Here is a 27,095-nt window from a genome sequence, read left to right on the forward strand (position 1 = left end):
CACATTACAGAACACCTACCTTCAGCAGTGCTTCCCAATCTTTGTCATGTTATGCATACATGTAAAATGTTAATGCTTATACTGAAAAATGGGGTAAATGTAAAAGGCATAAAAAGCAACTGGCCCAAAGGCTCTAGCCATCCCTGCAGCCCAGGTTTTCTGAATGACAAAAATCTAGGATAAGGGAGGCGGTTGATATATTTTTTCAAGTGGTATTAATAAATACTAGTACTGCCTGTCATTCTAAGGTTAGATTCCACAGTTTAAGCGGCAAAGGAAAGGAAGAAGTACGCTAACATTTCTTGAGCACCTCCTATGATTCAGGCATATTTTAGGCTCTGACCCCCCACAGTGCAGTTATCTATATAAATAACGAGTTTATTTGTTACAAAGTATAATCAGATTCCTTGCCAGTTTCTAAATATAGGATCAACAGATGCAGTTGTTCTCATTACAGACTGGAAGCTAATCCAAACTCATTTCTAAAGAACTTTCTCAATCCAGTAATACTATGACTACCCTACGCTATCAGCATGCTTTATTAACTGGGTGCTGGAAATGGAGCAGCCACAATTCCATTTTAATGTTTAATATCAATACAAATAATTTGTTTGGGGCACAGAAAAAAATACACAAATCAGCAGCACAACTCAGTACGGATAGAGAAAATGATAGAATGATTCAGAATGAAACAAACAAAATAGTTTTTCAATAAGAAACATATTTTCCAGTAAAGAGGACAATTGCTTACTTTGCTGCAGACTTCTGTATCAAAGGTGAAATCAGATGGAAACGTATATATGCTAAAAGAAAAAAAAAAAAGATAAAATATAAGCCAGAGGCCTCAAATATTTTATACATCTGCTATATGCCCCTAACATCATGTTTTCTAAAAATTCTGAAATAAACTACTAGCCCTTAAATCCTCGTTACATCTTTATCCTGAAGTTATCTTTAAAAAGGAAATATTTACCATTCTAAGTAGTATCCAGAAGGCACACTTTAGTCTGCGGGAAGGCCAGATACATAGACAGATACACAAAGGAGCCTAGGAATACTGTATTTATTAAGAGCTTTGGTCAGAGAAAATGTTTACAGAGGTATACATGTCAAAAACATTAAAGAACAATCCCAATGCTCACAGAAACTTATAGCAGAGACGTTCCAAGGAAGCTGAATAAATGTTAAGAACATTTTTAGAAACACTGATAAGTAATTCAAGAAACACCTTCCCAATAAACTCAAGAATTCCTGAGAGCCACAGAACTGTGTTGAGGTTAGGCATCTGGGTTAAATGGCAACGAAGGGAATTTTTTTTTTATCCCAAGCTGCTTCAGTAAGTTCCTATGCTATGCACAAGAACAGAAAATAAAAAAGCAACACAGTTTGGGCTAACACATTAAAGACAAGAACTCTGGAGTCTATTTAACTGTATACTGTGATTCTTTTACAATAAAAGCAAAATGGTAGAGGGAGAGTGATAGAGGAGATTTCACATTTGTAATGCTGGAATAGGCTAGCTATTGTGTCTAAGAATAATCTCCTTCAGCATACTCTCATTTTCTTTTTAAAAATGTTTAAAACACACCACCCATTCCCTAAGACGGTCAAACACCTGGCTCTGCTTTAATTTAACTGCAAGAAAAATATTTTAAAACAATTTCATTTTAGCCTTGAATCCTTATTTATTTCCTAGAATCTATAATGTATACAAGGATTTCTGTGACCACACAGGAGCACAGTATGGATCTGATAGATAAGCCTAGAAAAGATCTTCAACTGGAAGAGGAAGGAGAAAGGGAGACAGGTGACAAACAAACGGAAATAGGTTGCTACCAAGTGGAGAAAGAGTTGCTATACTTATTTCACTCCTTTTAGAGAGGGAAACATTTTACCTTTGGGAATTTTGAATTTGTTGTCTTTCTTATACCACAGGCAACCTTGTGGAGTATTCACAATTTTAACAGGGTATTCTGTCTCAGGGCAATCAAAAGCCTTCAACATGAAGTCCGTGGCTAACAAGAGAAAGGAGTAATAATTCATTCAAATAATTCAACATGATTCCCAACAATCTGTTCTTGGTTTTAGAAGTCTAGATAACTTTTCTTTGTGGCAAAAATAAGCCAAATTCAAATGCTAGAATATAATAAATTAGTAGAACACAGAAAAGAAAATTCTCTTGGCCTTAAACTAAATGAACTCTGAAGATCTGTAATTTCCTAAGGATTATTCTGATCTCTCTACGTTCTGCTTCTTTGTCTTTCTCAAAGACAGTCTTAACTGTAAGAGGGACCTTTAGTCAGGATAGTTGTATAAACCAATCTATAAACAAATCCATTCTTGAATGAGAATGTCTTTTATCCACCTTATTGACACTTGAAAGTTAACAAAAAGTTCTGTTCTAACAAAGTCAAACTTGGGGTGCCTGGATGGCTCAGTCGGTTAGGTGTCTGCCTTTGGCTCAGGTCATGATCCCAGGGTACTGGGATCGAGTCCTGCATCGGGCTCCTTGCTCAGTGGGAAGCCTGCTTCTCCCTCTCCCTCTGCTGCTCCCCCTGCTTGTGCTCTCTCTATCTCTCTGACAAATAAAAAAATCTAAAAAAAAAACAAAAACACAAAGTCAAACTTGTCCTCTAAATTAATGAAAACATAAATTGTTTTACACAAGAAAAAGCAAAAGTTTCAGAGAGTCCCAAGATCTACATTTAAGTCCTGTTTTCTCCATTTACCAACTGACTAGTCTAGGAAAAGTCACTTTGCCTTTTTAAGCCTCAGTTTTTCTCATTCAAAAAAGTAAGAAAACAGTAATGCCTACTCCAGAGTGTTACTGGGAAGCTCAAATAGGAATTCAAATGATACTTTGTAAATGTACTATACAGGTGCTATTTGTTTTATTGATACATAAACGGATTAGGTATAATGACTGCTATTTCACTGACCTATGTACTTATTTTCAGCTGGAAGATGAAGATCTGGATTTAATTCGAAATTAGTCTTCCATAGTTCAGCCCAAGAGTTTTCAACATCTGTAGAAATGAAAAACAAACTGATCCAATAAACAATGCAATGCTGAGAATAACAAACCAATTAACAACTAGCCTTCACAAATCGATTCTTCTTTCTCAGGAAAACTATAATATATCCAGGCATGCTAGCCATTTACTACTCAAAGTGTGGTTAGCAGCACTGGTATCACCTGGGAGCTTATTAGAAATGCAGGATTTCAGGCCCTACCCCAGAGCTAGTGAATAAGAATTTATATTTTAATAAGATCTCTAGGTGATATATATGTACACTGAAGTTTCAAAAGTACTTTTCTAAAACAGTCAAAATTCTTCCCCAAACTACCCAGAAAACAGGATTTTTTTCACTAGTTATAATAAATATAAACATAGCAGAAAGTAATTTTCTGCAAAGCAGTATGAATAATGTTCATCTCCAAGTAAACTTCTAAAAAAGTTGGTACTTTTTTCCCATAGGAACCATCAGACAAATTATTAAGGAATCTACACTTGTAGGACAATTATTAAAATATTTTACCTTCCATACTATACTGAGTCCCAAACCATTTCTCCTTGAGGTCACATTTTCCCTCATTAGCACCAGATAGTAGAACAAGATTTGCTTTTTGCGGAACTAGCTGATTAAGGGCTTCAGCAATGACCTAATGGGGGGGGGGGGCGGAGAGACACACACAATAACGACTTTAACCTAATACATCTCTGTTAAAAAGGCAAAGCCATATTTTGTTAGGCATCCCCAAGATCCTAGCATCTTGATGCTCATTAAACTCTTTATCTATAGTCATGAACACCCTAATTTATTAAACTTCATTAGTCTATTAGTTGTTTCAAATGTTCCTTTTTTTTAAAAAAAAAGATTTTATTTATTTATTTGAGAGAGGGAACACAGCAGGGGGAGTGGAAGAGGGAGAAGCGGGCTTCCTGCTGAGCAGGACCCTGGGATCATGCCCTGAGCCGAAGGCAGATGCTTAACGACTGAGCCACCCAGGCACCCTCAAATGTTTCTTGATAATGCTATAAACTGTGTTCATCTCAAATCCTACATAATAATAGTACTAGCAGTAAAAATAGCTCTCATTTACTAAGTTTTTCTATGTGCCCAGTAGTGTTTAACATACATTATTTCATTTAATCCTAAAACAACTCTAAGGTATACCCATTTTATAAAAAATAATACTCAGGCTCCTGTTAAAAGTTAAGTAATTTCCCTGGGTTAAAGATTACATAATATGCACAGAATAACACAGCTAGAAATGGCAAACATGAAGTCCTAAACAAGTTTGTACATGATTCCAAAGAGTATGCTTATACTACCTCATCCCCAAGAATCAGTAAAATGATCCCATTGCAAGGCCCCCTTTAATAATCCTTCAGCAATGAGAGGAGTAAACAGATTTTGTGGGTAAGGTTTGGAACCATAACTACCAATTAAACACCATTTCTTTGAGAAAAAACAACAAATGGCGGTTCAGAATAAAATACTTGGACCCCTGGGCCCAATCTTCCTAGGAGATAACAAGAATGCATGATTACTGCTTCCTCCTTTACCTTTCCCTATCTTTAAAATTTTTGAATACCCTATTATATCAAGGTTTCTCCACCTCAGCATTATTAACATCTTGGGCCAAATAATACTTTATTATGGGGTGCTGTCTTTTACACTGTAGGATGTTTAGCTGCCACTTCTGGCTTCTCACCCACTAGATAATCTGCCAAGAGCACCCCCAGTTATGACAACTGAAATGTCTCCAGACATTGACAAATATCCCCTGGGGGGCAAAATCAACCAACTGAGAACTGCCATGAGAACTCATATGGAGCAAAATGACTTACTCCCAATGCGGAAGGAAGGAAAAACCCGACCAAGTATTTATTTGTATGTAATATGGTCTATAAGTCACATGTTTCAAATTCAGAGAATCTTACATTTCTCATAAACATTTTCAAAATGGTTAAAATGTAATTGCCCAGAGTCTCTAACTGAACTAAAAGGTAAGCAAAATAACTCTCTAAGTAAGCCTAGCAACTAAAGCACGTAATTCTTAGGAATCACTTTTTTAGTAGATGTTATAACACTTGAAAAATAGTGACAATAATAATACCTAACAAAAGGACTTGATTTTCTCCTCATATTTAAAACATGATCATATACAACAATCATGAAAAATTACCCACAAAACTACTGATATTTCTTCCATTTAAACAAAAAAATTTGACAAATTTAACCAAGTTTTCTACATTCCCACAGTTCTTAAGTATATCTCTGCACTTTCTCCCCTCCTCTTTGTGTAAAAGTAACTCTTAGAAATGAAACCTCCTTACTTCTGGCTTGTATTCAAAAAGAAGCTGATCTCCAGTGAGAAAGTCCTGTAGTGGGTACAGCTGCATGTTTTCACACATATTTTCCACATACTCAACTGGATCTGTCTGTAAAGAGAGACTTATTTCACACCAGAAACTTCCATTATTCTTAATTTACCACAAAATAGAAATAATTTTTCTCTTTTTTTTAACAATGAAACCAAAAGCTTCTGAACAAAAATATACTGAGCAGATATAATTTTAGTTCAAGAATTTGGTGCTCACTCAAGCCCTATGCTGGACATAGCGATTACTTTAAAAAAAAAAAAGGAGGGGGGAATTTGATGCTTGAAATTCTAAGAAAATTTAGCCAGAGAAAACTTACCACCTTAAGGAATTTAACCTGACACCCCTCCAATCCCCATCCTGAGCCCTACAACACACTAGGGTCTAATCATGTCACAGCTTCATCACGAGAGCATTACAACACTGAACTGTAAATGCTTGTTTATAAGTGCCCCATATGACTGATGTCCTTAAAGACAGGGTCTTCATCATTTTATCACTATAACACTATCAACCAGAACTATCTGTAAACATGAATCAAATCAATGTAGAAATCAAAATGTGTCATTAAAGTCTTGATATAAGAAATTAATCAGTATATTTCCTCAATTTAAAACTGAAAGAATAACCACAAGTTCTATAACCTATGAAGTGAAAATTCTTTTTCAGAGGAAAGCAATCAATTTAAGTACTAATTGAGCACCTAGACATCCAGAATCTTAAAACTGACAAGTCCTTCAGATACCAAGTGGTTCTATTCCCACATTTTCTGAGGAAATACACTCAGATTGATCAGGAGACTTGCCCAAAGTCACACAGTAAATAACAGGCAGAGCAGACACCAGAACTCAGGACTCCTAATGTAGCAGCAAACACTCTTTCCAAAATACCACACTACCCAGTCCTTTACCAGACAGTATGGGTTGTTCTCTCATCTAATGGTAGACAGAAGAGAAGTGAAGGTTACTGCATTCATGGAGCAGAAATGAGACATGCATACATCAAACTAGAGACCATAGGTATATGTTATCTACTATATTATCACATAAAAATAGAATAAGAAAAAATAAGGAAAGATTGTTAGCTTTTTCTGTCCCACTTCCCAATTCAGGAAACATTCCTGAATCATCAAGTTGACCAGTCACCTAGCTGCTATTATTATTTAAAATTATTCTTCCTATTCTGTTCTCATTCTTTTTTTAAGTAAGTTATTCTCACCAGCCACTTACTTATAAATTAACTGCTCTGGTCAGTATGCAACAAAATTGAATGATTCAAAGTATTTCCTATGAGAAAACACTAAGGACCCTGGCTAAAAGCATATCTCCAGAGCCAAGGCAATGGAGCAGGTACTAAGAAAAACACTTAAATGCTATTCTTTCATTTTTTTTAAAGATGTAATTCACATATCATAAAATTCACACTTCTAAAGTGCACAATTAAAAATGAAATAAAATTTAAAATAAAGTACACAATTTAGTGGTTAGGATATTCACAAAGTTATACAATCATCACCACTATCTAGTTGGAGAATATTTTCATTGCTCCAAAAGGAAACTCCCATATCCATTAAGCATTCAATCCCTACTACCCACTCCCCCTAGCCACTGGCAACCACCAGTCTGTGCTGTATCTCTATGGATTTACCTACTCTGGAAATTTCATATAAATGGAATCATGTAACACGTGACCTGTAGTGACTAGTTTCTTTCACTTAGCATGTTTCCAAGGTTCATCCATGTTGTAGCATGAATCAGTGCTTCATTCCTTTTTGTGGCTGAATAATATTCCATAGTGTGCATATTTTGTTTAACCATGCATTCGCTGACATTTGGGCGTTTCCACTTTCGGGCTATACTGAATACTGCTACTAGAAATACTTGTGTACAGGGCGCCTGGGTGGCTCAGTCGTTAGGCATCTGCCTTCGGCTCAGGTCATGATCCCAGGATCCTGGGATGGAGTCCCACATCGGGCTCCCTGCTCGGCGGAAGCCTGCTTCTCCTTCCCCCACTCCCGCTTGTGTTCCCTCTCTCGCTGTGTCTCTCTCTGTCAAATAAATAAAATCTTAAAAAAAAAAAAGAAATACTTGTGTACAAGTATTTGTGTGGATATGTTTTCAATTCTCTTGGGTGTATACCTAGAAGAACTTAACAGTAGAGCTCATATGGTAATTGTTTAGCTTTTTAAGGAACTGCCAAACTGTTTTCCAAAGCAGCTACACCACTTTGTAATTCCCACCAGCAATGTATGAGGGCTCTAATTTCTCTATTTCTTCTCCAACACTTGTTATTGTCTGTCCTCTAATTTTTTATCTACTACAAACTCTTCCTGCCTTATTATTACATTATTTGTTTTTCTGCCTACAGAAAAGCCCTTAAACACCCAGTTCATACTGTTGATTTATAAGACATATTGAGTCCAAGTTCCTATGGGAAATAATTTTTTTTAATTTCTTAATTAAGGGCGCCTGGGTGGCTCAGTCAGTTGAGCAGCTATCTTTGGCTCAGGTCATGAGTCCCACATCCCTGCTCAGTAGAGAGTCTGCTTCTCCCTCTCCCTCTGCCCCTCACCCCTGGCTCGTGCTCTCTCTAATAAATAAAATCTTAAATAAATATCTTACTTAAATAAGACTGATTTGAATAGTCTGAAAAGGGCATTCTTATTTGCCTTTATTGATGAAGACCAGGAAAAGTCTAAAGAGGAGACGAGACATTCCAACTTTGCTAAAAAAACAGAAATTTATAAAAGCCGAAATAATGGGGCGCCTGGTTGGCTCAGTCATTAAGCGTCTGCCTTCGGCTCAGGTCATGATCCCAGGGTCCTGGGATCAAGCCCACATCGGGCTCCCTAATCCGTGGGAAGCCTGCTTCTCCCTCTCCCACTCCTCCTGCTTGTGTTCCCTCTCTCACTGTGTCTCTCTCTGTCAAATAAATAAATAAAATCTTTAAGAATAAATAAATAAGAAATAAATAAAATAAAAGCCAAAATAAGCTGAGCTACTTGAGTTAACTTAGCAGTTCTCACAGAGATATAGACCTTTCTGATTTGTTCTCACTTTGCACTGATTAGGTTTTAATCTAAGATGTCTTGGGCTCATGTTTTATTTTTTATTTTTTTAAAGATTTTATTTATTTGACAGAGAGAGACACAGCGAGAGAGGGAACACAAGCCGGGGAAGTGGGAGAGGGAGAAGCAGGCTTCCTGCAGAGCGGGGAGCCCGGTGTGGAGCTCAATCCCAGGACCCCGGGATCACGACTCGAGCTGAAGGCAGACACTTAACAACTGCGCCACCCAGGCGGCCCTGGGCTCATGTTTTAAAATCCAGACAAGTATTCATGAATATTGCTAACGGTAAAAAAATGAGGAGCTACAAAAATGGGAGATGTCAGTAAAAAGACATTTTGAAATGATTTGCTAAGAAGAAACTGGAGGGACAGAACAAAAATATCACTCAACCAATGCTGAAAAGCTTATCCCCAAAAAAGGAATCTGGGTATCACTTACGGGTGTAGTCCACAATTCTTGATCCCACTCCTTCCCTGCCATAGTTCTGACCTACATGGTGCCACCACAGCTGATAAGGACACTGAACAACATTACTCCTGGTAAGGTAGGTGACAGCACTTGTGGAGTTCTATGCTTATCAGTCCACTTATAGGGAGGAGTGTCTATAGGACTCTGTAATGGCCAATAGGTGTGTCAAAGCAGCCTGTTTTCATAGAATAAGATTTTTAGTTCTATTTCAATGATTCAAGAATACAGAGCAGATTACATAAGAATCAACAGCAACTGGAAGCTTACAGTTTTTGTAACCTTGTCCTCATGTACCTAAATCTTCTCTACTTATAGTAGAAATTCAGGAAATCATCTCTGGTGATGATCCAAAAAGGCAGCTTCAAGATGCTCTATGAAGCAGTTCTAAATCAGGGGTTTTTAATCCAGGGTCCACAGACACTTCCCACAAGATATATCAATGGACAAATTCAGGAGTGTGTATGTGCATGAATTGGCTGGGAAGAAATTACATATTTATTTTCACTAACCTCTAAATTAGCATTTTTATTCTATCACGAATATATGTACAAACCACACTTGTATTAGCAGCATCTATGACTAACCAATAAAAATCACAATATAGTGGGGCGCCTCGGTGGCTCAGTCGATTAAGCATCCGCCTTCAGCTCAGGTCATGATCTTAGAGTCCTGGGTTCGAGCCCCATATCAAGCCCCACACTGAGCTCAGCAGGGAGTCTGCTTCTCCCTCTCCCTCTGCCCCCTACCCCCTGCACGTGCACTCTCAAATAAATAAAATCTTAGGAAAAAAAAGAATCAGAATATAGTTGTTGCAGATATCTCAAACTCACTGCTACTTAAAACTGAAATAATTGTTAGAACTACCGCTAGACCTTGTTATTTAATGTTAATAAAGATACAGTACTATTTTTTTTACCATTTTGAGTACTTTATTTCAGTATTCCTTCAAAAACTACTGTATTTTATTTTATTCATTTAGAAACACTATTTTATGAATTGCATTTTATATATATATATATATATATATATATATATATATTTGTTTGTTTGTTTTTTAAAGTAGGCTCCACACCCAGCGTGGAGTCCAATGCAGGGCTTGAACTCATGACTCTGAGATCAAGACCTGAGCTGAGACCAACAGTCGGAAGCTTAACTGACTGAACCACCCAGGCACCCCTGGTTTGTATAATATTTAACAATATTGTTTCAATGTAATTTCCTGGGTGTGAAAATTTTAGTGAAGTTTATGCAAGAGAATACATTTGTGTAGCAGATACATGCTAAAAAACATTTAGAGGTGAAGTATCATGATATCTGTAATTAAATCTCAATGTTTCGGGAAAAAGATGCATACATGCACATACATATATAAAGAAAGAGAGAGAGGACAGAAAATACGGAAAACTATTAACAGCTGGTGAATCTAGGTGAGGGATAAAGCGGTGGTCACTGTACCACTATGACAATTTTTCTGAAAGATGAAAAAGGTGAACGGATGAAATACTATTCTGAGGATTCAACAGATTTCCAAAGGGATCCAAGACACAAAAAGGGTTTTAAAGAAACCCTGTTTCAAACTCCTGACCTTTCAGCCTTATATAATACCTTCCCTTCAAAGATACATATATCATTTAGTTTTTCACAATAACCCAGAGTTCCTTGTGTTTTTCTCATTGCTGATAATGTATCCAAACCTTATCTCTTTTTTAATGCTGAACTCAATTCAAATTTACCAACATCCATGGAGCCTTCCCTGTTTCTATTCAGATCAAGGCAAGTGCTCTCCTTGCCCTTAAATCATAAAGCACACCATTTCTAATAGTACATATGGTAATTACTACAGAATTATCCTGTAGAATGTCTTCATAATATTAGAATTCCCAAAGTATCAAGTACCATAGCAAGTTCTCCATGAATGTTTATCAAAAGGATAGACAGATGGATGAGTACATACATAAAATGATTGTCACACAACATGATCTATGTCAATCTGCCTAATCCTCTCGCTGTTACTCAATATACATACTTAAAAACACAAGAGTTAATTTTCAGATAACCTCAAGGCCATCTTAGGACTCACATGACAGAGAGTGGCAGAATTAAAACTCCAGTGACACTTCCAAAAAGAGGAATAATGTCCACACCAGTTTCAACTTGGTCACAGATAACATTCAAAAAGAATTTGACTTCCAGTACCTGTTCTTGGTAATGAAATTCATTATCCTCAATTTTCTGAATCTCTTCAAAAATTCTGTGAAAGAAGAAAATTATAAGTAGAAGATACATTTAAATTTCTTATTAGAATCCTCATCAAGAAAAGAGAAGAAAGAGACTGGCCACATAAATGTAAACCCTTAATGTTTCAAGTTTCCCATGCAGTATTCACACGTAGAAGAATCAGGATATGGAGCCAGTGAAGGAACTTAAGCAGGAAATGCCTGAAAAACCATCATGGTAGGACTAAAGCATGTCTATTTGGCAGCCTAAAGGCTAAAACACACTAGAACTGATTCCTAGCCTAATTCTAATATGTACTTATTACCTTTGTTCTGGGCCTAGCTTCTGCAGCATTTTCAAATACTGGAAGACGGTATGAGCAACCTGAAAACAAAACATTTGATCATGCTTTTGCATAAAGTAATACCTACATTTTTTAAATTCCATTTTAATTATTTACCTCATAGAAATGTTCATAACCCTCATCAGTCAACGTAATGGAAATGCTGAACACTGAGTAAGTAGAATTTTGCTCAAATCCTGTCTCACCATTTCCACCAAATAGTGCAAGAGCCCAGCACCTATTAAGAAAAAATGAATCCAATCAGTATCTTGGGATTGACAGTCTACAAATACTTCAAATTAACAAAATAGGTAGGCTTTCTATGTAAAATTTGGGAAGCTCAGAGGCAAACATGCTTTCCAAAAGTAAGTTTATTTTTTTTTAATTTTTTTTTTTAAGATTTTATTTATTTATTTGACAGAGGGAGAGATAGCGAGAGCAGGAACACAAGCAGGGGGGCGTGGGAGAGGGAGAAGCAGGCTTCCCGCTGAGCCCGATGCGGGGCTCTATCTCAGATTTTTTTTTTTAAGATTTTATTTATTTGACAGAGAGATAGCGAGAGCAGGAACACAAGCAGGGGGAGCGGGAGAGGGAGAAGCGGGCTTCCCGCCGAGCAGGGAGCCCAATGTGGGACTCGATCCCAGGACCCTGGGATCATGACCTGAGCCGAAGGCAGACGCTTAACGACTGAGCCACCCAGGCGCCCCGCGGGGCTCTATCTCAGGACCCTGGGATCATGACCTGAGCCGAAGGCAGACGCTTAACAACTGAGCCACCCAGGCGCCCCAAAAGTAAGTTTAAAAGTATAAATCTTTAAAGTACAAGGCCTCCCAAACAACTGCAGTGCATGCAAGAATCACCAGAAGGAAATAATAGCATATTTACGGAAACACTAACATATATTACAACATAGTAAAACATTAATAGTTTTATGAAGACACAGTAATTTCTGTTGAAGAGAACAGCACAAAATATTAAAATTGTGGAGGCATGTCACTCATCCCTTTTGAACTTGTCTCCCAGAAGAAGCTTAGAATACTTCAGATATATCCCTACTTAGGATGTTGAATAAGCTCTTTGAGACTATCAGCTAACCTCTATAGGTTGTCTAAGAAAGAAGCAATGAGACTATATCTTTTCCTACTAGAATAATCCCAAAAACTTAAAACAAGAAGGGAGGAAGCCAGAATGAAGAATGTGAAATTCTAATGAAGTTTGGTAAGGTAGAAAGATTGTGCACATCTCAAAGCATACTGCATTTATTACATAAGGTATGTATGTAACTAATACCGTTAGTTTATTCTTTCATAATAACCCTGGTCTTTCAGCTTTCTTTGAATGTTCTAGTCATATCAGTGCTTTAAAGTACTTAAATTTCCCATCTTCCTTTCCATTCTTGAATTAGTGTACAGAAAAATCAAACAAGGAAGTATTTTAATTACTGGTCCTGATTTAAAGCTATCTTTCTATGATTTGACTAGGCAACTTACCGAAGTGCTTAAATGCATTAGGAAACATTCTGCTAACACAGCTGCTTAAAATGCTCATAGTCCCACTATCTGTTGTTACTTCTCTGCCCAGTGTAGTTTTCATTAAAGTCCACCTTCTGGGTTGGGAAAGGCTAGAGATCCATAGCATTTAAATAACCGACTTCTTTACTATTCAAATCTAAATTCTTTTTTTTTTTTTTAAGATTTTATTTACTTGACAGAGAGGCACAGTGAGAGAGGAAACACAAGCAGGGGGAGTGGGAGAGGGAGAAGCAGGCTTCCCACGGAGGAGGGAGCCCGAGGTGGGGCTTGATCCCAGGACCCTGGGATCACGACCTGAGCTGAAGGCAGACGCTTAACGACTGAGCCACCCAGGTGCCCCTCAAATCTAAATTCTTGATTAGAGCTAACCTTTTATGTAACTCTGGAATCCATTTATTTATGATTTTTAAAATTTTGTGTACAACTAACTTCCCATAAGGGCTAAAAGGTGGCTTTCAAGGAAATACACAAATATAATAGGGCTATTAAAATAATTTAGGTATTAAAGTGACTATAATTAAACATTAGATTTGATTCTAGGCTTTCTGGCAAATAAAACAAGACTAGGTTATAGAATGCTTATTGTCTATTATTTTTCAGAGACTGCTACACTGAAAATACTTATTAATTAAATACTTGCTTTTTTTTTTCTTTTAAAGATTTTATTTATTTATTTGACACACAGCGAGAGAGAGAACACGGCAGGGAGAGTAGGAGAGGGAGAAGCAGGTTTCCCGCCGAGCAGGGAGTCCGATGAGGGACTCGATCCCAGGACTCTGGGATCAGGACCTGAGCTGAAGGCAGACATTTAACAATTGAGCCACCCAGGCACCCCAATACTTGCTTTTTTCTAAGGTAAGAAAGAATGCTGCCTTTGCCTTCATGCCCAACCAACCAAGAGATATAATGAAGTGGCTTCACCCTTTAAAAAAAAATGTTAAGGTCAAAAATAAAAATAATTAAGGTATAAGCACACAAGGAATTCTTACTTCAAATATTATGATATTTAAGAATATGATTATAAACTTATTATCACATAAATTCCACCACACATGAAATTATTATTAATTTGATAATAGCAAAGTAAAAACAGAAAACATGATAAAATTAACTTCTTTATCTGAAATCACTATGTTCATTCCAAAATTAAGACTACAACTTTTTCTCTTGAATGCCAAACTTCTTTTTATGGTAAAATCTTTCATTTTTGTTTCACCCAAAATGCAAATAATACAGATTATCATTTTAGAACCTAATACAGAGAATGAATCCCTCAGTGTCAGGAAAAGCTTTCAGTATTGCATCAAGCTCTGTAGTAAAATGAAATGTGTTGCTTTATGGGTCAGAAAAATCTAGCTTATAGTTTTAGTTATTCCTTTAAGTCAATGCATGATCTTGAACAAGAGACTTAACCTCATTGTATTTTTCTTTTTCTCTTTACTTGCCCAGCTACTTACTCATAGAGTTTTCATGACAATGTAATGTAAGTGTAGCAGGTGTAAAAATGTTACATTATATAATAACATACTTCAATAGTCTGAGTAATTGTATATATATTATTTAAACTGTCTTTTCCTACTGGCTTCTACTATAATTTCAGAAATGTATTCCTACCAAAACAAAAATATATAGAAAAATAAAGTTAGGAAATCTAAGCATTCTTAAATTTTAAAATTAGTTTAAGGAGTTCAATAAACTCTTAGAAGTTAAGATATAATATTAGGATCTCAACTACATAAGCAATCCCCAAACCCCACACAAAATTGTTTCAAAATATGAATTTGAATTACATCTATACTAAGACTGATGTAGGGGAAGTAAATTAGTTAAAGAATGAATGCCATAGATTACACAACATCTGCATCTGAAACAAAACTAACAGTTTTGTATTTGGTTACTCTGTAGGGATAAACATTTGCTTCTTTGTGGGGCACAAAAAAAAAAAAAAGCTCCCCCAAAAGCCTAATTCACATAATTAGAGATTCAAAATGAATCATGATGAAGGGCACATTAAAACAAATAAATCATCCATAAAAATTAATAACTGGATGGAAACATACAGAAATTTTAACATTCTTTGGAAAACATAATCATGAATGACTTTTTCCTGCTTTTCAGTAATTTTCAGGATTTCTGCAATAAACTACCTTAGTAATCAATCAGAGGATAAACAAGCCTTTGTTAATTAGAAAAATAAGCATTGCCCAAAAAAGGAAGAACAGTATATATAGTATAGTTTCATCTCCATAAAAAAATGTTTCATATTCACTGTTTAATGTCTGAAGGATATATAAGAAACTATTAATGTTGGGCCTATTTTTCAGGAAACAAAAATTGGAAGCACAGCTTTACTTTTTATTTAATACCCTTTTGTCCTATTTAATATTTTATAAGCATGTATTTTTTTATAGTAAAAAGTTAAATAGAATAAACTTTTAAATATGCATATAATAATTTTAACACTTTTGGGGACACTCTACCATAACTACACAATTAATGTATATTGCTTTTTCCTGTATTATCCTTGCACCAAAAGCAATTAGACAATACACGTTCTCTGCTTTCTCACTGGAGGCATACCATTCTTGTTAACTTGATAGGATGATTGAATATTCTATCATATATGTGAAAAAAAAAGTTTCTACTGAGCTTAAGCAACATTATTTTCTTTCTGCTTGTTATCCTCATGGGTTTGTTTTGTTGGTAATGGTTTTAAAAAAATAAGGTAAATTCTTATCAGTTCATTAGCATTTGTTTTTAATCAGAAAAGTATTTGTAGGCATTGACTGATCCTTATCTTTAAAGAACTTCTTGCCCATGCTATTCTGCTCATATAACTATGTAAGTAAGTTGGGAAAATGTTTTCCTAATCTATATAACTCTTCCCTAACTCATTACCACCTCAAAGGTGTAGGTCCTTCAGATTTAGGTTGTAGTCATATTCTAGGCTCAAAATCATTTTACTTTTGACAAGCTCAAACTGAATGTTCCCCACTGACAAATAAATCATAAGCTAATATATTTTTGTACTCAAAGTACTAAAGAAAATAATTATAAAAGTTAGCATTCACACAAATACTTAATTTCAAAGACTCAGGAAAGGAAACTAGCTATAAGAAAACTCTAGTTTTTATACCTACGAAGACATTAAAATATATAGCCAGGCTTGAAAACTCCAGTAGTGAGGTCCCAGTTTATCACATAACAGAACTCAAATTGAAACCATTTAATATGCTTTCAAAATATCACTTTCATTCAGTTTCCAATGGAGTAAATTTGCCCTGCACTCTTACCTGTAATGTTGCTGTTGAGGGGGAAGTGCCCATGTGATGGTCAGAGCATGAATTTTTCTGATTGGAACAACTAAACAAAAATATTTTTCAGAAAAACAGATATAAGTGTTTCTCCATAATTTTTTTTATGCTACACGAATTTTTTTAATTCAATATATTTCATCCTCCAACAGGGGAAGGTTATATACAATGCAATTATTATTTCAAGTTGCCAATTTTCCAATTTGAATAATGTAATTTTTATAAATTTCTTTTCAGTTTGGTTTCACAGGTAGAGAAAACAGATAAAAGAACTATGAAAATACGAAATACTCCTAAGAAGGATCCCTTCTTGCAAGAAAGGATACAGGACTAGAAGTCAGGAGACCCATGGTCGAGATCTAGCCCTACTTCTATCTTGCTATGTGTTTATGTAACCTTGAGGAAAATCATTCTCATTTAAATCTTTCTCTGTTTTCTTATGGTATGGAAAGTGGGTTAGGTTAAAGTAGCTCTACAATTCTTCCCAGTGCTATTACTCTATGATTCTATGAAGAGAAAATATAAAGCCAGAAAGAATACAACAGAAAATAAGTTGTCTCTGGGAAGAGTCAGTTTAGATAGAATGGAGCAGGCAGCAGATAAAGGGTGTGACAAAACATTGATCAAAGAAAGGGAAGAGGAGAGAGACTGGCAATGGGGTAAAGGAAGAAGAGGAGGGAATACCTAGGCAATCAGGAAAAAGAGGGGAAAAAATCTGCCATGATAAAAGAGCAAAGAAAGAGAAAAGGTGAATTAGGAATATTTCTGCAATATTCACTATGGACAAATTGTTTTGTAAATTATAGCATAACCATGTGATGGCTCATTGGGAAATTCTCACAAATATATTAAATGAAAAAAGCAAGAGATAGAAGTGTATATACTTTATCACCTCAACTATGTTAAAATATACCTATAGAAACGAAAGGAAATTTGCTAAAATGACTTCTCTACATGGTAAGATTTAAGGGTGATCTTCCCATTTCTTTACACTTCATTTTTATTTTTATTTTTCTTCATTTAAAAAAATTGTTTTTATAATTGAGATAAAAGGAAATAATTTCCAAAGTGTTATCCCTCCTCTATTTTTCTCTTTTTAAAGGTAATAAAGAGCAGAGCATAGATAAAATGAAATAGGAAAGAAATGGAAACCAAAGGACAAAAGGGAACAAGGGGAAAACAGGGTGAAAGCATAAAACAGACTTGAGTAGCAGCAGGGCAGCAGACAAATCTGCCCCCCGTTACTGGCCTGCTGTCTGTCACTAACTGGAGATCTCCTCTGTCCTTCCACTCCCTTTCCAACCCAGCTGTACTTTCTGTTGTGTTGTCATTTTCAAAGAAAATTGGCAGCCTCAATTAAGTTTTAGAGAATGCGCTACAGTTATTTCAAACAGTTTTAAACCTTTGGTTCACGAACCTCTATAAAGTTTGTTAAATGCTGGTGTGTCAAATGGATCCGTTAAATGGCCAAAGTTTGGTTTGGGTAACCCACTGAAAATAAAACAAATATATTAAAATTTAATTGGCAAAAGCCTTTATAAGCAGTATCTTTAGGGATGCCTAACTGATAGGTATTTATAATCTATTCTACATACTCCTGGCTGAAAAGCATTCTAGGCATAAGCAAATAGATGGCAACAAAGCCACCAAAATCCTGAGCTTAACCTATTCTTCACCTCAGTCCCAGTAACTCGAATATCTCTAAAACTCATGGGAGACAGAAAACAATGAAGTGAAGTGAAGGGGCCTCCCCTCCCAATATTTACTGCCTCTATCAGCCCCATTCAACTTCAGTTCTCCTCCCATATAAAGCCATTTCAGAAAGAAGACATACTAGAGATATTTTTAATTCAACAAGTATATATGGAATGATTATTGAATATCAAGCACTGTATTAGGTACTTTGGTATTTAAAAGACATGGACTCTCCTTCTAGAGGCTTCTCATCTGGTTGAGGATACTGTTAACTGTTTCTTCTCAAATATGGTCAATATGCATTATTATTAAATACCCAGAAGACTTTTTAACCTGTCCGATTAAGGAACCAAAGTTGTTAGTGAATATTATTTAAGAGAACTTCTAAAAATGCTTATCAGGGATTGACAGGACCTAATGAATTCCTCTAGGCAATATACCTCTGATTTTTTTGCTAAAGGTTCACAGTAAAACACATTTCAATCTACCATTCGACATTTCCATAGCTCATACTCATTTCTTATCAAAACAAACAAAACAAACGAAACAACCCCACAACTTTGGCATGGCTTTCATTATCTTTCCATACACAAAAAGTACTGCTAATTATCAATGGAAATTTACATAAAGCCAAGTTAATAATAACCAACCAGTTGTTACTACAAATTATTCTAACATTTCCACAGCCAATTTTGCTTTCATAAATTATGTCCTAGAATGAGGAACTGGAAAAAAAATCTAACTTACTCACCTGATGCAAGAAAAAAACCTGATTTCATTTATTGTATTAAAATACAAACTACTAGGAGTAGGAAGGACTTAATTGCTTCAGAATTAATTTTTTGGTATTCTTTGTAACAAAAATGTTGTAACAAAGTGTATCTTAAATATTTGTATTATTTTGATGAATTTGAGGTAGACAAAAAGTAGTAGCTTTTTGAACTGGAACCATATAGGCAATTTCTAGTAAAAGATAATTTGGTTCAACTACATGAAATAGACTTTTTAGTTAGTATGGGAAGTCAATCGTAACCTACAAGATTATTTGTTTTATGGGGGAGAGCATTCCAAGTCCCAAACAACTGACTTAAGAAACAAACTTTCAGAACACAATTTGTTCTGAGGGATACAAGTGTGTATGTATATATATATTCTGCCTCTCAATATAATACCTGCTTTTATATCACAGTTTCAAACACTCTATACAGTAACAGAAAAACTCTGAATAAATGTAAAAGGAGCCATAAAATCTTCAGCATTACTGCTTACTGTAAGTTTACAAGCTTATAAATTTTGAACTACAGAAATTATAGAAACTTGGGTTCTCATCTTAGTTTTCCCACTCAAAGACTGTGTGATCTTGCTAAACCACTTTAGGTTTTAATTTAATCACCTGTTTAAAAAATAACACCCCTCCCCCCACAAAAAAAAAAAAAAAGAACCTCTGGGACTCATACAAGAAGATGCCTCTTTAACTCTAAAAGTATATGGTTTATGAAAATGTCTTACTTGTTTGGTATCTGAGAGAAGATTTCAGTCACCCACTTTTCCAAAGTATCCAGTGTTTCTTGTGGGGAGGGCAGGAAGGAAACAGGGAAATGCAAGGTTGTTATTTAAGGTAGAAATGCAATTAGATTTCTCTCCTATCTTTAGGTATAAAACAAAGGAATACTTTGATTTGGGCTTTACTTGCCACTCCTTAACCAGTAATGAGTAACAACAACAACAAAAATAACAGTTAAGTATTTCCAGCTGATAAAGTTAGAAAAAGTACACAAGTAAAAAAAAAAGTTTTTGTTTATCATTAGGCAGTGTGGAGAGCCAAGAGATTAAGAATATACCAACCATCCTCCTACTCCATTCCAAAACTTACTTCCTCTAGGAAGGTTTCTCCCAATTAACCCACACCATACTGATCCTTCTTTCTCAGCATCTCATTAGTACTTTTACACTCCATTTATTTTACATTATTTTATACTTGCTAAGGCTTTGATCTGTAAGTATTCCTCTTAGGTTTCATATGATTTTCATCTTCTTTTGATTCTTATATTTCATACAAAATTCTTTTGCAATTTCTAGTAAAGCAGATCTAAGTTCAAAAAGAAACCTTTTCCCTTTATCTCACTGACTCATTACTATCAATGAATAGTATTTGTTAGTTCCAACAGACATGTTTCACTAATTTTCAAGAGGTGCCCCAGTAAAAACCAAGATACAAATTAATCAAGCTCTGAATCTCTTATATACCATTTATATAGATATTGAAATCTTATTTTATGCACTTAAAAAACACTATTTTATAAATTGTATAATATACATATATAATCTTTTTTTTTAAGCCCAGCATGGGGCTTGAACTCACTACCCTGAGATCAAGACCTGAGCTGAAATCAAGAGTCCGATGCTTAACCTACTGAGCCACCCAGGCACCCCTAGATATTTAACTTTTAAATGGTATAATAAATGCTAAAGCTTAAAAACAACTGAATTTAAATTGTACAAGTTTCTCTTATCAAATATCTAGGACTTACTTTAGAAATTTGCAACAAGCATTAATAAGCTCTTATATTTGTCATCACAGAGGAAGAGAATGCAAAGGAAATAATACACAGTTGAAGAAAAATGCACATTTGTGAAAGACTTGGAAATAAATTGTAAATTATACACCGAATATGGAACTGCCTATTTTAACAAATGTTGTAAAGGGAATCTAGAAGCACATCTGTAGTCTGGACAAAAGAATCTATCATTCTGTATCCATAGCTTTACATTCAAGTCAACTTTAATAAATTAATTTTGACCCTAAATGCAAAAATGTTTTATATTTAAGTGCCAAGTTAGCTCTAATTTTAATTTTGACATGACAGAACAAAATTTTATAAAAAGGAAGAGTCGTATCAGGTGAGAAGGTTACTTTTTCAAAAATAAATGTGCAAACTATAAGATATGTCAAAAAAGAACAGTTTGACAACTGAACAAAAGAGATTGCAATATAAAGAAAACAAAAGAAAGCTATCATTTCTTTAATGAGAAAAAGTTAATACAAGTTACTGAAGATAATGATAAAAGAAGGAAAAGAACAGAAGTACTGATCAATACATTTAAGATACTTTTGCTATCATTACTATGATGGATTTCAATTAATCATGCCATTTTACTGGACCCTATGTAAAGATGAAAAGATAGACACCTTGCCCTGTCAGAGTTTATGATCAATACAGATTAAATGCAAAGCCAAAGATAACAGAGGCAGCATCTGAATGTGACTTAAAAGACCAATTCATGACCTATTAGTACATTAGTATATTCACAGACTAGCCTAGACTAGCCTAGAGATAAGACCTTTCTCTAAAAGAAAAAAACATTTGCCTGAGAATCAGATGATGCTGTGCTTCCCTAAGCTGTGCCCTTGCTATATGACTTTTCCAAATCCTGATTTCCTTTAGGTCATATTAGGATCAAGCACTAAAATAATTAAGAGTACACTGCAACACTAATTCTAAGGGCAGTAATAGATAGTATACTACCTTTGGATTGAACCACTAAAGTCATGTAATGAGCAGAATAGTAACGCATCCAGAATTCTCTCAATCTAGCATGCGTATCAATATTATTCCTTTTTGGCTCCTGTTTGAGTGTCTCAGCATTTCCTGTAAAAAAGGATGAAAAAGATCACAGAAATTAATAAGTTTATTTTGAACTATACTGAAATTAAAAATTTTTTTAAAGTTTACTTTGTCAAAAGTCTCCACAGCAAAAATGCATACTCTGCTACTAATACGTAAGTAATGAAATAACCTAAGTGACTCAAGAATATAGAACTAGTGTATAACAAACAATAACATCAATATACGACAAAAATTCACAAAAACAATTCTGACATATATTTTAACACATAGGAATTAAGCTCCATTTGGCAATACCTTAACAACAGCAGCTGTCTTAAGCTTCCTCTCTTAATAATTAGTCTAGTATTCAATTCAGGTTTTATCTCTGAATTATTTTATTAATATTCTACATAATCCTTAAAAATAAACCATATAAACTAAGGTTGTCATATAAAATGTATATAACTGTACAAAATAAACAGGGAAGCAAAACATCCTTTGAATGAAGTTCTGTTTATTTCCCATTTTTTTAATTTAAATTCAATTAACTAACATATAATGTATTATTGGTTTCAGAGGTAGTGGTCAGTGATTCAGTCTTATATAATACCCAGTGATCATTACATCACATGCCCTCCTTAATGTCCTTCATTCAGTTACCCCATCTTCCCTATCCTCCCTCCCGTCTAGCAACCCTCAGTTTGTTCCCTATGATTAAGAGTCTCTTATGGTTTGTCTCCCTCTCTGATTTCGTCTTGCTTTATTTTTTCCTCTCTTCCCTATGAGCCTCTGTTTTGTTTCTTAAATTCCACATATCAGTGAGATCATATGATAATTGTCGTTCTCTGACTGACTTATTTCACTTAGCATAATACCCTCTAGTTCCATCCACGTCACTGCAAATGGCAAGATTTCTTTTTTTTTTGATGGCTGAGTACTATTTAGATCAACTATCCCAGATTCTACAGTATGGTCAAGAGGGTTAATATGAGGCTATAACTGAATTCTAACACTAAGAAAAAGCCATTATGAAAAACAGATACTATTTAAACAGCTTACTGATTAAACAAAATTTGGTCACAGCTCAAAAACTATTACAGAAATCATTGCTGAATCTCTGTTGATAAATGGAAATGTCAGGCTGGGGTAGAGCACAGACTTTATAATCATATAAACAGAGGTTCAAATCTCACATCCACCACTGTGTGATTTAAGCGAATTAAATAACTTCCCTGAGCCTGTTTCTTTATCTTTAAATGGAGATAATGGTACCTGGCTCATAACATTGTTACGATGATCAAATGAGGTAATTCATGTAGTGTTAGCAGAGTATCTGATACTCAAAAAGCATTCACAAAATGTTAGGTGCTATTCTTGATATACCCAATGTTAGAGAACCAAATACATGCACGCTCAATTATTTTCTATTTGAAAAGCTGCCTACTTATCCTAAAAGGTAAAAGGAACCTAACTACTCTGCTTTCATAATCTTCCATTCTTTATCAACTTTTCCTATTTTCAATCTTCCTCAATTAGAAAATATGAAATAAGATGAAGTATTCAGCATCTTACCCCAAAAAAATTTCCCCATAGGATGTCCAGGTCTCGCAAGGCTTCCAAACAACATTTCTTTTCTGTTTGCATCAGAAGGTCTTGCAAGTTGATATTCTGTCAGTTTTAAAGAAACACTTTTAATAAAATGAAATTCAGTATTTGCTTTATTAACGGAAATTCAAGAACTGAACTGCACAGAACTGAAAGTAAGGAAGTAACAAATATTAATTTTGGGGGGGCCTGGGTGGTTCAGTCGTTAAGCGTCTGCCTTCGGCTCAGGTCATGATCCCAGAGTCCAGGGATCAAGCCCCACATCGGGCTCCCTGCTGCGCGGCAAGCCTCCTTCTCCCTCTCCCACTCCCCCTGCTTGTGTTCCCTCTCTTGCTGTGTGTCTCTCTGTCAAATAAATAAATAAAATCTTTATTTAAAAATAAAAAATTAATTTTAAAAAATTAATTTTTGAATTGTGTGTTTTAAGACTGAAGTGGATAACTCAATGACGTAGCCCAGACTCTATGACTTTACACAGTCTGTAATTTTGGGCAGTCAGTACACCTTTCTAGAGGTTTTCCCTTATTTTCAAATGAAACAAGATAGTTAATGACCTGAAGGTTTCAATTCTAGGATGCTATATCCAAGAATTTACTGATAAAGTGCTAATAAAATGTTAAATCAAATTCCTTATTACCTGGGAACTTTGTCATATATATTGTTGAAATTTCCTCCAAAACCAGCTATGTCAGTAAGAAAGTATTAATGGTTAAGAAAAATCAATGTGAAGTCAGAAATATCTTGGCTAGAATCCAACTTCTGCCATATACTAAGCTGTACAACCTTGAGGATATTCTCTAACTTTCCTGATTCTATTTCAGCATCTATAAAATGGAGTTATTAGTACTTAGTTCATAGGATTTTTATAAGGATTAAATAAGATAAGATCTATTCCTTCAACAATTATTTACTGAACATCTACTATGAGGCAGGTACTACTGAACCAGTTGCTAGAGGTAGAAATGTGAAAAAAAAAAGGGGGGGGACCCAGGCCCTGCCCTCAAGTAGTTTATATTCTAGTAGCAGAGATAAACAATAAATAAACCAACAAATAGATTCTAAACATAATATCAGTGGTGGGTGCTATAAGAAAAATAAATCTGTGTAAGAGAATAGAGTGTGACAACAGGGTGGTCATAAAAGGACTGAGGAGGTGACAAGTGAGCAAAATCCACATAAAGTGAGGATGATATAAGTTTTGGGGAAGTCTTCTAGGTACGGAAATTATAAATTCAAAGGCTTTAAGAGACAAGAAATACCTCACTGAGTTCAAAGGCAGCAAAGAGGCCAGTGGAGCTGTTTAATAATCACAGGAGCTTAGAGTCAATAGAAATTGCAGTTTGCTATGGTTAAGTGTTACAACACATAGGGTATTACGAAAATATAAAAGGACTGTCACCTAATTTTGTCTTATTTGTGTGTGTGACTTTATGGGGGGGGCCACTTAGAAATGGAGGCTTTCTGGGGAATGACTCAAGCTGAGCACTGAGGGACAAACTAGAGTTTTCTAGGGAATAGGAACAGAAGGAGAAATGGGAGTGTGTAAAACATTCTAAGGAGAAAATCTTAAAGAAGAAGGAGATTATGGCACCTCTGAAACAGAAATAGTTTTTTGGTTGAGCACATGTTCAGAATCAAAGCAGAGGCAAGACACCAGGCTGAAGAGATAAGGAAAAAAAAAATTTTGAAAAAAACTGGGGAAATGGCTGATTCTGAAACTCTAAGTACTAACCTCTCTAAGCCTATGGGGATAAGGATGTCAAATATGGAAAATGGGGAATAACAATCACAACAATGCATATAATACATGCTCAATAAATGTCAGCTATTATTATTTATCATAGGAGTAATGGCAAAGTGTTGTATATGTTTAATAAACATCTGCAGATGTTAGGAGAGTCACATTATCAGATTTGGACTTTAGCAAGTTCATTCTAGTTGTAAAAGTGGAGAATGGGTTGAAGGGAAGCAAAGGAGAGACAAGAAAACTGATCAGGGGTCATCACTGTTATATTTGAAGAGAGTGGAAACTAAAGTGGTGACAGTAGGGAAGGGAAGAAACAGAAGTAAACGTATTCAAAATACTTTAGTTATAAACCATAAAGTCTAAATCAATAATGGGACAGTAAAAAATATATACGTAGCTTCAACAAAGTAAATTAAAAAACAAAACAAACTCCGTTAAAAAAATATGAAGATATGGCTACAAGACAAGAAAAACAATTCCATTATAAAGTGTGGTAGGTTGAATAAGAGCCCCCAAAGATGTATACATCCTAATCTCCAAAACCTGTGAATGGGTTACCTTACATGGTAAAAGGAACTTTGCGGGTATGAATTAAATTAAGGATCCTGAGAAGGAGAGGTTATCCTGGATTATCTGGGTGGTCCTAATGTAATCCTAAGGGTCCTTATAAGAGAAAGGCAAGAGGGTCAAAGTCACAGAAAAGACACAAGCAGAGTTCAGAGAGAAGGTTCTACCCTGATGACTCTTTTAAGACAGAGAAAGGAGCCATAGCCCAGGGACACAAATGGTAACTAGAAGGTGGAAAGGGCCAGGAAACAGCTTCTCTCTTAGAGCCTCCAAAAGGAATGCAGCTAAGTAAGGAAATAATTTAGACTTCTGACCTCCAAAGTTTAAGAAAATAAATTTGTGATATTTTGAGTCACTTGGTTTCCGGTAATTTGTTTTAGTGGCAACAGGAAGATAATAGAGTAGACATGTAAACATATTCACAAAGTGATATATCCACAACAACTGATAAAAATAGAGTATAAGTATCTGAACACTGAGAGAACACATTCTGCTACTTGATTAGATTTAAAAAGGCTTTCGCCATATTTTCAATCTCAATCATCAGGACACATTGTGTAGGAAATTATATTTATGTGAGTATGGACTATCATTAAAATAAAAAGCTAGGGGCGCCTGGGTGGCTCAGTTGGTTGAGTGTCTGTCCTCAGCTCAGGTCATGATCCCAGAGTCCTGGGACTGAGCCCCGCGTCAGGGTCCCTGCTCGGCAGGGAATCTGCTTCTCCCTCTCCCTCTGCCTGCCTCTCTGCCTACTTGTGCTCTCTCTCTACCTCTCTGTCAAATAAATAAATAAAATCTTAAAAATAAAATAAAATAAAAAGCTAATCATTAAGAACAATTTTTTTTCTCTACAATCTTCTTTTAGCAGTAAGTTAATCCCATTTTAAAACCTACCCTGTGGACACTGACATGAGTTTCTGTTATCAAATGTATTCAAGAAAACTGTAAAACACTGAACATACCTATCTGCAATGTATAAATAAATGCTTATAAATATAAGTGTATAACCACTCCTTTGAAAGATTAGAACAAAAATAGATCGTCAATGCAGGGCACAGTGATAGAGTAATGAAGTCAGAACTACAAAATAAATTAAAAACCCAGGAAAGAATCTTTTTTATAAGCAGGTGGAGAGGAATAAAAAAAAAAAAAAAAAGGAAAATGAAAAGATGAATCTGCCAGGAAAAGCTGAACGTTCCTTCAACTTCTCTAACAAGGAATGCCATCCAAGCAAGCAGGCAACTAAAAACATGTGATTAAGAATGTTAGAAGAAAGACTATCACAACTGAATAGAAGAAAGTAACATCAGATTATTGAACTTTTGAACCTGGTTAATGAATACTAAAGTTATTACACCAGTTACAATTTAAGAGCTCCCCCATGTCCCTGATCTAAGTAAATCCTTCACACTTGGAAGGTTAAGTGACTAATGACATATACTGAGCTCTTTGTATCAGGTCACAAATTGAACTAGGTCTCCTCTCATCAAAAACAAATGGGGCGCCTGAGTGGCTCAGTCGTTAGGTGTCTGCCTTCAGCTC

The 27,095-nt window shown here is 35.3% G+C and overlaps 1 protein-coding gene across 4 annotated transcripts in view; it reads right to left on the reverse strand.

Annotated features, from left to right (window-relative positions):
• Positions 1 to 27,095, reverse strand: part of NRDC (nardilysin convertase) — a 108,991-nt gene that overhangs the window by 11,313 nt on the left and 70,583 nt on the right. For all 4 annotated transcript variants that reach the window (XR_014144498.1, XM_081816897.1, XM_081816896.1 and 1 more), the window contains 14 exons: positions 23,207 to 23,302; positions 21,554 to 21,676; positions 19,536 to 19,593; positions 17,749 to 17,822; positions 16,311 to 16,380; positions 13,862 to 13,939; positions 11,603 to 11,723; positions 11,468 to 11,526; positions 11,122 to 11,176; positions 5,346 to 5,450; positions 3,541 to 3,664; positions 2,940 to 3,026; positions 1,896 to 2,015; positions 752 to 803 (listed from right to left, as the gene is read on the reverse strand). Coding sequence is in view for 3 of the 4 variants with exons in the window: in XM_081816897.1 (XP_081673023.1) it covers positions 752 to 803; positions 1,896 to 2,015; positions 2,940 to 3,026; positions 3,541 to 3,664; positions 5,346 to 5,450; positions 11,122 to 11,176; positions 11,468 to 11,526; positions 11,603 to 11,723; positions 13,862 to 13,939; positions 16,311 to 16,380; positions 17,749 to 17,822; positions 19,536 to 19,593; positions 21,554 to 21,676; positions 23,207 to 23,302 (1,222 nt within the window). In the remaining variant the exon portion in view is untranslated. The remainder of the gene's footprint in view (positions 1 to 751; positions 804 to 1,895; positions 2,016 to 2,939; positions 3,027 to 3,540; positions 3,665 to 5,345; positions 5,451 to 11,121; positions 11,177 to 11,467; positions 11,527 to 11,602; positions 11,724 to 13,861; positions 13,940 to 16,310; positions 16,381 to 17,748; positions 17,823 to 19,535; positions 19,594 to 21,553; positions 21,677 to 23,206; positions 23,303 to 27,095) is intronic.

This window comes from Leptonychotes weddellii, chromosome 4 (genome assembly GCF_054177405.1).
Source record: "Leptonychotes weddellii isolate Sample4059 chromosome 4, ASM5417740v2, whole genome shotgun sequence".
In the NCBI taxonomy this organism is placed as follows: Eukaryota; Metazoa; Chordata; class Mammalia; order Carnivora; family Phocidae; genus Leptonychotes; species Leptonychotes weddellii.